Source organism: Thunnus maccoyii, chromosome 1 (genome assembly GCF_910596095.1).
Source record: "Thunnus maccoyii chromosome 1, fThuMac1.1, whole genome shotgun sequence".
NCBI lineage: Eukaryota > Metazoa > Chordata > Actinopteri > Scombriformes > Scombridae > Thunnus > Thunnus maccoyii.
In genome coordinates this window covers 30,617,148-30,629,582 of record NC_056533.1, presented here as the reverse complement: position 1 = coordinate 30,629,582, position 12,435 = coordinate 30,617,148, and the positions used below count along the sequence as shown (strand labels likewise).

The following is a 12,435-nucleotide window of genomic DNA, read 5'->3' as shown; positions in this document are numbered from 1 at the left end:
ACCCACACTGGGCGCCAACCTGCGGAAGGTCTGCGGACACAGTCGTGTTACACATGTGCACACTAGTAAATAGGGTGCTGTAGGACTGTTAAAATGTCACTTTATAATGTTTTAATATTTTTTTCAGGTGAAAAAGCAACCATTTAGATGCCAATATGTGGTCAGTTTATCCAAATAACACCTGTATATGTTTTGTGACATTTACGATAAGGGAGGATCTGTGCGCTGTCCTACTGTTAAGCACTTCCGTGTTCTTGTAATTAAAATTAAAGCAATATAACAACACACTGTATTGGGGACGTTTACTCTCAGCATTAATGGTTAACTTAATAGTTACTGCATTAAAACTATTTTTCAGATTGTGGGTAGGTGAAATAAAATATAAAACATGTAAAAAAATAGCCTAAATCTCAACTCAACCCTTCTTACAACAGCACCATAGAGTCTAACTCAAAATCTGGTGCAAAGTATTTTAAGTATTTTTAATGTGTGCAGCACCTTGAGTTAAAACTACTGTATGAAAATGCTATACAATAAATAAACTTAAACTTACATTAAAAACAAACATCTTAAAAATGCTGCAATTTCCATTTCTGATGGTAACCAGGTGATGTACAGATTAAAAGACCTCTAGCGTTTCATTCACGGTTCAACCATATTCTAGGTTTTGACCTAGTCTTGTTAAATTGCTTCATTTCTTTTTATCAATATTTTCTTGAGGTTATAGACTGTGTGACGTCAGGGTCCATGACTATTATTTTCAGAAATGATGTATGTTTTTTAGTTGATCTTCAACTTTGTGTCAATGCTTTGGTTCAGAAATGTGTCAAATACAAGGGTTTGTTGTCTAGTGGTTTGTGGTTTGATTTCATAGCCAGGACCAGTCTGAGTCTTTTGGCGATCCTGGGTGAGATTTTGCCTTGGAGACCCCCAATCATTTCTCTACCTTTACAAAATTGTTTCCCAAGAATATGATATTTGCATTTGGGAGCAAATAGCATTTCCCTCTATTTTCTATTTCTACATCATTTAACTCCTGAGCTGAAAGTGAGCCACATACCACTAAAATATCACTTAAAATATCACTGTGTCTTTTAGTTGTTGGTAGCTGACTGATGAGGGTGTGGATGGATCACATATTTTGAACAAAGAGCAGACAAAAGACCATTTTTAAGGAGTTGATAATTGAACTCAAATAACTAATGGTTGAACTCTTTTGGTATAAAACTGATTTGTACAATTTTGTGAGTGAACTGTGGGCTCATTGCTACTGTAAAAGCATTTAATTTGTGTTAAGATTAACTGCAGAACAATTCAACACAATAGGTGAAGGGTCTCTTTGTAGAAGCAGTAAATATATTTTACTACATCTGTGGGTCTAATGAAATGAAAATAGCTCACATCAGTAGCTCTATGTAATAAAAATGTGACGTTACTTTTAAGTTATGGTTAAGTGTCCAAGGTCTAAATACTGTAGAAATACAGTTTGCAGCTGCAACTCAGATTCAGTTTGTCACACAGCAGACAAGATTTACTTGTTTGGGTGTGCAGTTGTTTGTGATTTGAGCTGCAGAGGAGAGGGTATATTCTGAGCAGCTGTATTCCTTAATGAAAAACGGATCCTGACAGAAATTTGAGGTTATCTGCATTCCTTAGATAGTGAAGTTGAGAGTTTTGGGACTACAGGCAGTGTGAAAACCATCAAGCCCACAATTTTACCACAGAACATTATCTAAGTGGCAGCCACAGAGTGAATAAGTCTTTCATGAATCAAGTCTGTCAAGTGACCAGGAGTATATCACACTTTCATTGGCACAACCATAGACCATTTGTTCTGTTCCATGAAAACCTCCATTAAACCAAATGGTCATCTCTGCCATACAGACTCTTCATGTAAATACTCACACATTCTCCACATTGCTCATTTCCTGTTGTATGAATGGTTCACATGTTCAACTGGTGTTTGATCCTACCCCCAAACATCCTCCTAAAGTTTCTGTTTATCTAGAATCATAAAAGGGGTGACTGAAAATAGATTGTTGGGAACAGATAGGTGTAAGAAAGATAAACAAAAATCAGGATGTAACTCTTGGCAGTATGTTGCAGCATAAATCATTTTACAGATGGAGGGCAGTGGGCCTAAAGGTTTTTCTCATTGTTCAACTGGAGCAATACTTCTGGTAGCTGATTTAATGACGTGATGACTTGAACTGAAAATGAATTTCCTGTGATATAATCACAGAAGGGCTGAAGTCTGATCAAGAAATGAATGAAACTTAAGATACAGACAGGGAAAAGTGTCAGGGTGAAAGCATGAGAATGGAGATGATCCAGTTTCCATTTCAAGTTACTAATGTGGCAGAGCAATTTAATATTCCCAGTAATATCAGCAGCTTCTAACGCAAGGTCGGAGTCTTGCTGGGTTTCCTGTGTACCGGCTTCCGTGCCCAGATAAATAAACCTCAGGCCGGTGGCTGCCGGTGCGACCCACATTAGTCCGCTGCTGCCTTTGGCCCAACACCAAGCTGCAGGAGCTTCACCACAGACCCACTGACATAGAGCAGCTGTAGGGGTGCACTTTGCAAACCGCTGACTTACAGGCATCTTCATATATGCATGATGCAGTTCTTTTACAGTGTAATATGGTTTAGGATTTATGAAAACATATCCCTTTGTTTGCTGGTTTTTAGTGTATGTTTACTGTCAGTTCTGGCATCATGTCTATCCAAGTGTGTAGACATGTCATCATGACTATATCTGATTGGTGTTACGGATCCAGTAGCATGAGTTTTAACAAATATAAGAACAGACTAGAGTCCCCACATAAAATAGATCTCAAAAGCAACAGAGTGTACTGTTTTTTCCATTGATCCACTGTGGGTTTCCATTACAATGGTTTTCTCTGAAAAGATACTTAACAGTGGACAATATACTTTCAAACATTTTGGCACTTTATATCACTATTATCCCACGCCAATGTAAATACTCTGGGAGGCACGGGGTATCTAAATCCAGATGTTCCCCATACACGACAGCCAACTGGGCACTACTTAACAAGCTGTTAACCCTCTAAGCTAACAAAAGGCTCTCCAGGCATTCAAACCAAGTCTCAATGGCAGTGCAATACAGGATTACTTGCAACCAGCTATCACATACAATTACATGCCAAAGTCAAGATATTTGCATAGTATTAGTAACGATAAATTTGGTGTTACAGAAAAAACATGATGAGGACCAATTCAGAGGTAGAGCATTAGTTGCTTTTGGCTTGTGTATTATTCACTAACTCTAACACTACAACAGCCTACAAATATAATAAATGTTGTGAAACAAAACTGGTCTTGATTAATGAAAAAAAGTATTTTCAAAATAACTTGACAGTAATTCAAACAATAAATCACTTATATAAACCATTTCATGGAGACATAACTACCCCCAGGACATCTGTTACTACCAACATATTTGGTCTCACGAAATGCCAACAAGCAGGACTGACTTTTGAAAGTGAGATCTGGACAAAATCAGTAGGCTGTCATCACAGTAAAAATACCCGTCAACATGAAGGAATCCCACATTATGATCATTACCATTGGGCCAACTTTTATCAATCAAGAGAAGTTACAAAGATAAAAAAAACACAGAGGTATGAAACATCACCTCCTCCAAAATTTGTTGGCAAGGACTCCTTGCAATACCTGGGATTACGTAAGGTCCCAGGAGGGAGGTTCAAACCTCTAAAAATTGGTTCTTATTATTGGAGTAATTGCCGTACAAATAAATGCTTTCATATAATGGCCATGGGATTTCTTTATTTTTATTTTGATAGCTGTCAATTCAAGGAATAGTTCAACATTTTGGGAAATATGCCTAGTTGCTTTCTGGCTGAGAGTTAGATGAGAAGATAAACCACTCATACCTGTCTGTTAAATATAAGGCTACAGCCAACAACTGTTTTCTTTCTAAATCAGCATAGAGGCTGTTGTGGCAATTCTTTTGGGCAACTTGACCATCCTAGCACAGAACGGTCATGATGAACATCTATTGAAAGGAGAAAATTCAAAAGATACCACGAAGCAATTGCTGAGAGCTGACCGTTCTGTTTCCTCTTACTTGCTATCTATGTCTAGATAAGATGGCCTTACTCAAAGTTATCTTATGGTATCATAATTCCCAGGAATCTACAAACAGTAGACTAAAAAGCAGCCTCCCTCTCATGTGCCTGCCAAAACATCTCCCACCACAGCCAGCTTCATGTCTTTCTCAGACTCCAGCTACAAGGTCAGTGTCTCCCTCACTGTGGCATGGTTCCAATTCTTGGTTTCAACTAATTCCTAGATCAAGCCAAATATTTACAAATGAGACTTCCTCCTCTCAACTCTTTTGTTTAGCATCATTTACTAAATGTTGAAATTTAAGATCTGTTAACTTCTTCAGTCTTGTAGACCTCAAGGGTCCGACTTCAGTATTGACCTTGGAGAGAGGCAGCTTAACACGAAAGGAGTGAATAATGCTTCATTGTTGAAAAAACTGGCAAAACATAATGTTCATGCACAGCTATAGTGACAACATACACAGTATTGTATAGAAATGTAGGCCAACACATAGTGTGTTTAAACAATGTGGTTACAGTTCACAGTATACTGGGCTCAAAGCTGAACCATTTAGATAACTCAGCTGCACCAAGCGCTTAAGTTTCTACAGTAGTTTGACTTGTACTGGCAGCAATTGTAAATTAATTCATGTGACCCATATTGAAAAAATACACATATATGCTTTTGGTGCCTTTTATTTCCCTTCTGTCTCTCTCTCTTGCCCTGTCTCTATGTGGTACTGCTACAGTGATTTCATTGGTAATTGACCACAGCTCTGGCTGAGCCCCAACATCTCTACAGTCACTGGAAACTTGACTCTGAGAAGATAGCATCAACTTTCACTTCAGAAGACATGCCTTCTTCCAATGAGACACAGAGCACCTCTGTAGACCTAAGGCAGACAACATATCCTTCAATAAAGCCACCAAGCTCTGCTTTCCTGTCTCTTTCCATGATACTGGGTCAAGGTTCCAGGCTATGATGTCATTCACACAGGCAGCCATTCATTCATTTAAGATATTATTGTTCCTGCAAGTACTGAAGATGTGTGCAAAATTAGATTACCAATTCTTCAAATATTAACAAAAAAAAGTTGGGGAAATTCTATCAGGTTATCAAATGTAGCTTTTTAAAAGTGCTTCCGTCTAGCTATTTACGTCGACCCTTTAAAAGCACCAGTCTCAAAGTTTCCAGTTGTTGGAATCGGTCAAAATTAGGGTTAGAAACTAACAATTAGAGTGCCATTATTATACTGCAAAGCTTCAAGGAGAAAGACAGATGGTCAGATTCAAACGTCAGCAACACCAACATGTGAAGATGCACACACACACAAACACATCCTCAAAAACAGGCACACATGAACACCTTTCACTTACCTAACTGCTGGCTGCAGATCCAGAACAGAAGGAAGCAGTAGTACTCCATATGTTTGCCGGTGCAAGCGTGCATGTGTTTAAGTGTGTGTGATGACTGCTGTGAGTGTGTATGTATGTGGTGGGCTGAGGCTAAGAGACCCAGTGGCAGGCACAGTTAAAGATCCCACTCTGATTGACTCAAACTCTTAGTTAAAGCGCTGCCTATATCTTGGGGAAGTAGGAGGGGACTGTGGCTGAAGAAGAAGGAGGTCCACTCTGACACAGCAGGCAGGAATACTCTGTCTCTGGCACACTTATTTAACTCTGTTTGACTGGGTTAATACTTTAAAGTTGCTTATCTTAGTCAAAGTTTTTTGTAGTGTACAGTTCTATAGTGGATATTCCTGATCAGCCATTCAAAGGAGATGAGATGTTGAGCTGTTAAGATGGGAGTGAATCATCAGTCTTTTCATTAGAATATTATAAAAACATGTTAATGTGGAACAAATTAAATAGAAATTGATCAAATTAAGCCACATTGTTAACACATTAACAACACATTGTTGTTGGACACGAAGACATATTCTCTGAAATATGTGATGTCACTGAACAGAAAATCCTGAAGTTCACTTAAATAAAACCTTAAAGACAGGATAGTTTTCTGACAGAGATTGGACATAAATACTGAACCAACTACTGACAGACATGACAGGGCTCATGAATAGATAGGGCAGATGCTAAACATTTGTAAAACTTACACAATCACCTAAATTTCTTTCCTAAAGATACAAATGAATCTAAAGAAATATACAGTAGATCAGTAACGCCGCCAAACCTTTTCTCATTACAAATCTAAAACGTCTTCTGTCAGACTCGAGCTATGCACCACAAATGCTATCATCATGGCACAACCACAAACTAACCAGTGTATTAACAGTGGAACGCAAATTTGGGGTTTGTATGTTACTTCATACCCTTGCAGTTGAACCATCCAGTCTTAACTACAGAATGTATAATGATCCCACTTACGTAATAAGACATCGTTTGTGTACATTAGCTTTCCTGAAATCCATTTGTGGTCACCTGGTAGATCTCCCAATTCACTACTTAACCACTGTATGTCACATTAATGCACATCTTTTCTCTTTTTCACACACTGGTTTGGAAAATGAATTTTACTTTGCTACTACAGTGTGTTTGAATGAAATGCATCAACACCTGTGTTTGCATAATAAACTCATACAGTTGCACAGTAATGTTTGAATGATACTCCAATATATGAGACAGTTTTGTAATCTAATAAAATCAGTTTCAGATCTGTGGTAAATGTGTCAGTGATACAGGCACAAATCTATGTTTTTTTAATATTCACTTAATTATGAATGAAACCATTTTGTGTTTATTACATCAATATTAATACTATAACAACAGGGCTAATAGTACCAGTAGTGGTATTACTGCTTATATTGCCAATATTGGTGTGCTTTATTTTTGGACATTTATTCATCTTCAGTTATGTAAGGTATGTTGTATGAAAAATAAACCCCCTCCAAAAAAAACAACAAAAACTCAATAAAAAATATATTTAAAATAACAAAAACAATAAAAATATTGCTCCCAATTACAGTTGGAGTTGGGATGTTTTCCAATAACAGCTAAATATCATATCAAATATCAAATATCATATCACATCAGCTCCCCTCTCATTATCTTTAACTAAAAGCAACAGACAAGTTCAACTTGGATTTCTGGAAAAAACTGTATATCTTCATATCATATACTACTGATATATACTGTATATTGTCAGTATATCAATATCTGGAATTTGAATCTAATTTAAATATTAACATACAGCATCCTAAATTTATTTCAAGGGAAGATGATGCTGAATATATATTTCAGGAGAGATTGACTATATATTCATTTAACATAAACTGAGAGTTCCCTGTAATAATCCTACTGACATAACAGATTTTATTCCGATTATCCAGAGGAAATTTATTAGTGATTGGCTGCTGTGTGGTTCTATGGGACGAGTGGCTTAGTTGATTGGATGTAGTGGACCAGGAATGTGTCACTTCTTACATTTTAAAATGACAGGACACAGGAAAAATAATGTATGAGCCAAGAGGTGAAGTGATGAATGAAGATGGAGAGAAGTAGCCTTCAGAAATAGGTGTCTTGCACATCTTTCCACAAGTACGACACATATCCTGAGCAGACAGACAGCCTGTGAAACTCATCACGGAGGTAATCCACAATGAATTTGTCAAAAATCCAGATCTGATATCCAGCCTGTGAGCAGCTGTCTGTCTGAAAATCTGTCAAACTGAGGAATACACATCCATGGCTATAACAGGCCCTTCCTCTTGGTTTGCAATCACAGGCGCTTTTTTCTTTTCAACAGTGTAACCACAGCTCGCACAAATCAGGCCAGTGTTTGTGCTTAAATGGCTTAGGATAACTGAGCCTTCAAAAAAATAAAAATAATCAAGACTGGCTTTCATTAAGGGTTCTTAAAAACTCATTGGGTGTTTTCCTTCGTCACTTGTCCGCTTTAGACTGCTAGCCCCCTTGTTTCTTCTCTCTAGTCAGGAAATTAAGTTCTGTACCTACTGCTGGTGCCTGCCTATATCCACATAGCAGTGCTGATGTAAATATCACTGGTCAGAGTTCTTGAAATGAGTTATTGAATAAGGTGGATGAAAGTACACTATGTGATATTCCACGGCCAGATACAAAAGTCTGCATTTGATGTTAGGAATTTTCCTCTGTCGAAACCCATAAAAACATCAGTCAGCATGACATTGACATTAAGTTGTTCCTCCTGCTGACATATTTCCCTGAAGAAAAAGCAAGACTAAGGTTACATCATGAGCATGGTTTCCTCAAGCAGACTAACAAGACAATAGACATTTTAAAAGACAGCATTCATTGCCCATCAAACTCCAGCAGGATAAAACATTCCCAAATTGGATGGGAAATCAAGAAGTTATAGGGGTTTGGCAATCATTAGAACATAAAAAGGTCTCCATAAACACGAAAAGTTTCATAACAAGAATTTTTTCAACCAGTATTGTGGGTACAAACTCATAGCTCAAGAGTCTCCCACTGTCAGCTTGCAAGACAAATGACAGATTGGAGAGGAACCTACAATTAAGATTAAGGTCTGGTGCTCTGTATGAAGGCAGTGTGCCAGTGCAGTTTAAGGAATGGGGCTCTATCTGTCAGTGTTTCAAGAGCAGAGGGTGGTGGTGAGCAATTCTCCCCAATGCTTTGCTGCTGACCGAAATTGCCGTGTAGATATTTAGCTCACTGAGAGGAATAGGCAGCTGGGGGAAGGGGGACCAAAGGGGAACTTAACAGAGTGTGAAAAATTAGGTTGTGAAATCCTAGTCTTTTTCCCTCCTCCAGACCATATAAGCCATACAGAGTCCCTCTGTGAAGTGCAGCCTGAAATCAATACTGAACAGTAGTTGCACTTTGCTCACCTATTCAGGGACCTCTTCAACACCATACCACAACTGCAAGCAATTACCTCAATCACCCCTGGATTATCTGTTTGTGTGCGATATATTCCTGTCTCCTCGGGCTAGAACGGGAGCTTTACCCAGACACAGGACAAGTCCTCCGGGATCAGACGTAAAGAAGCAAATAGCTAACCCCCATCTGAGTTCAGGCTGGGTGCGTGCCTCATGTTGAGACTCAGCATCCATCACCTATCATAATGTTGTCAAGTTTGAGACCTCCAAGCCTGGTCTTTGGGGATTTTGCTCAATTGCTTCTGAACTGCTTCTTTCTGAGGTATCATCTCTTGAGCATTAGTTCAACAACCAAGATAGGAGTTGACAGATACAGGTTTTTGAAGGCCCATGCCAGTTCTGCACGCTATATTTACTGTAAATCTTACTGTAGTTTCTTAAAAAATGTATTTAAAGTAATTCCATGTGTCTGGAATTTTATTCATCCCTGAGTAGAAAAGCCTTTTGAAGTTGTATTTTGACAATTGGAGGACACAAAATTTTTCATGGCTGATAAAAGTTTTCAAGACAGATTAGTAGCTCTTTAAGGTGATTTTCAAATATATAGTTTGCTTGCTCTGGTTGCAATCAGTGGATGAGTTAGTAAATCTATTGCATTTTCCACTTGGTTCGGTTTCTTTTCACACGGAAAAAAATTAAAACAAACCAAAGTGTATCATGTGAGAATGTTCACTCTGTTCATTAATTAGATGTGGCTGGGGAGGGAGCAATAATGTAAACACAGGAAGAAGGTCTTGAAGGAGGTTCTATCTTTCTAAATATCAAGAAACCAACAGTTGGACCAGGTTGGACCTTGATTCATTCTCCACCTACCTGCTAGCAACTGGCAACCAACATGCCACGCGCACCTGGCTACAAGAGCTTTTTAGCTCAGACCTGCAGAGTAAGCCTTATTGGGTCAGATCAAGGTCGGATCATGTATCCACCACAAACACACTGCTGCTGAATTAGTTTGAGACCGGACCAAGACCGCTTCCTCTAAAGGGTCTTGGTGTAGTTTTTTTCATCTACATCCCAGACCGATTGCTGAATTCAGATCTGCCCAAACAAACTGTACCATGGGGTCCAATTCAACCAGACTAAACAACACTGGTTTGGAAATGCCTAAAGCTGTCTACTGGGGGTAGAAAAAACACATCAAACCAGGCTGACAGATACATGGCCACTGTCACTTTTCCAGTTTATAAATTTGTTATGGCTAGTCTGCTCGCAAATAACTGCCGACTGTAAAATCCAGAAAAGGTGGATGGAGTGAAACACATCATGTAAATTTCATGGCTCATTGGTGTGGTGCGACCATGCAATTGGTCTGATGGCCCATTATTCTGAAAACAAATCAAAGGCCCATTGCTCTGAAGGCCTGTTGCTCCAAAAATACACACTAACCCTAACCCTAATCCACGTCAAAATACACTAAGATATTAAGGGCAAAATATGACAGAGGTAGCCTGATAATGACAGTGTATCCCTGCACCGTGGACAGCAAGCAGCACCATGGACAGGGCCGGCAGTCTCTGAACTCCAACAACTACAGAGTGTGTATTTTCGGAGCAATGGGCATTTGTGTTTGGGAAAACGGACCGTTGGTCTAATGGGTGTGTCAATCATGTGCATCAATCACAACAATTCAAAGAACACAAATGTAATTATGTTGCAAAACAAAGAAAAAAGCCACCTCCAGTTTTAGATGTGGGGCCAAACCAGCTAGTTAATTAATGCTATGCAGTAGACCTTTGATTTCAAAGCCAAGTCTGCACAAAGGCTTTTGTTGTGAACAGAGAAAATCATATCCGTCTCTGTCTCAGAGGACTGACTTCCTCAAAAATGCATGAGATCTGAAGCAACAATAATGTAAGGAAGGATGTTCACTCTTTCAAGCAAAAAAGATGATCCAATTGGGAGGGCAGATGCAGAATCTCAGATCTGGGTGCGAAGACTGCCATCTACTGATACCAGATGTTCTATATGCAGTCTTTATGTCCAAAATCCGGTTGTCTGAAGTCATCTCCAGTTCTCTTCTTACTGCCTACAATATTTCTTGGAAACCCTTCTTCAAACATTCAACTGTACGTGCTGAAGCTTATTGCCCATGGAGATGTTACTTTCCACAAATCACAGCCAAGTAAGGCAGGGGTAGGATGAAACAATGGTTTTATAGCAATACAGCACACACTCAAAGTCCTCCAAGGAGCTTTTTGAAACAAAGCTGCTGTTCCAGCAGCTTGTTTTTGGACCAGTATCATCTGCTGTGATTTCCAGTAACCCTGCATAAAGCATTAACCTGGGGAAAGTGTTGGGAGGTCATCTGCAGGAAGCTCTCACAGAGCTCTCTGTCAAGCATTATGTGCTGTAAAATACATGAACCAAACAAGACCTTCTATTATCTACATAGAAAAAGTGAATGATTTGTCAGTTAAATATCACACGTTAACATTTTTATATTCTGATGTGGCTGAATATTCACGCTTTTTAATGTGAACTTAAGCTAACTGGACAAATGTTCAGTGATAGTATATCAGATCTGTTACCTGAGTACAAAATACTAGAGTACAAATCTGACATTCAAATCTTAAAATAAAGGTAAATGATTATTAGTACTAAAATATAATTTTAGTATCAAAACCAAAACTACTCAATATGCACAATGAGATCTAAATTATCAATCCATTAACAGTTAAACAAGATTTTAATGTAGTAGCCAGTAGAGCTAATTTTAACAACTATATACACTGCAGAGTACTACTGGAAATCTGTCACAATACAATATGTGTGATATTTGTTGGATATTTTTTGTATGCTTGCAAGTGACTAGTTTTTTTTAGATAACTGTGGTGAAGTACAGAGAATGATGTTCCCCTTTGAAATCTTGTGAAGTAACAATACATAGTTGGACAAAATGTAAATATTCAAGTAAGTGTACTTAAATTAAGCACTTGATTAAATGTACCTTTTTATTTTCCGCTACTGCAAATGTTACTGGTATTACAATTAAAAAAATACTGTGTCAAATTATATCCTTAATTCTATTAATTATAGTTTAAGATTTAAAACCAAGACTTTTGTTTCACCAAATGTATGAAATCATCTTTCAGGAATGAGAGGAGATGGTCAACCAATGTTGAAGCAATACAAATCAAAGCAATGCGCGTGGATTTGGATGAGGGGAACTTGAGTGACAGAATGCAGGCTGGGTGGAATTCAGTGGTTTTTAGGCCACCATGCAGAAATCCTGCTACTCTACAGAATGCAGACTGTGTTTTTTAAATTATTTCTTGGGGTTACAGTGTATCTAGCAGTCTTTTTTGCTGTTCCTCTATGTTATGAGTATGCATGTAGATTGAGAAAATTCCTCTGTTGTATGAAAATGATATGTATACTCCACCTATAAGCAAGATTATACTGTTATGAGTAAATAAACATAAGAAGGTTCTGTGTGCATGTTTGTGT

The 12,435-nt window shown here is 38.2% G+C and overlaps 1 protein-coding gene across 2 annotated transcripts in view; it reads right to left on the bottom strand.

Annotated features, from left to right (window-relative positions):
• The window catches only part of itga11a (integrin, alpha 11a), a 71,973-nt gene that overhangs the window by 49,358 nt on the left and 10,180 nt on the right, over nucleotides 1-12,435 (bottom strand). Inside the window, exon 1 of one of the 2 annotated variants that reach the window (XM_042421947.1) lies at nucleotides 5,468-5,623. The exons of the other annotated variant lie outside the window; for it this stretch is intronic. Coding sequence (XP_042277881.1) covers nucleotides 5,468-5,540 — 73 coding nt within the window. The 5' untranslated portion in view covers nucleotides 5,541-5,623. Of the gene's footprint in view, nucleotides 1-5,467; nucleotides 5,624-12,435 lie in introns of those variants that run through there. 2 annotated transcript variants of the gene reach the window in all.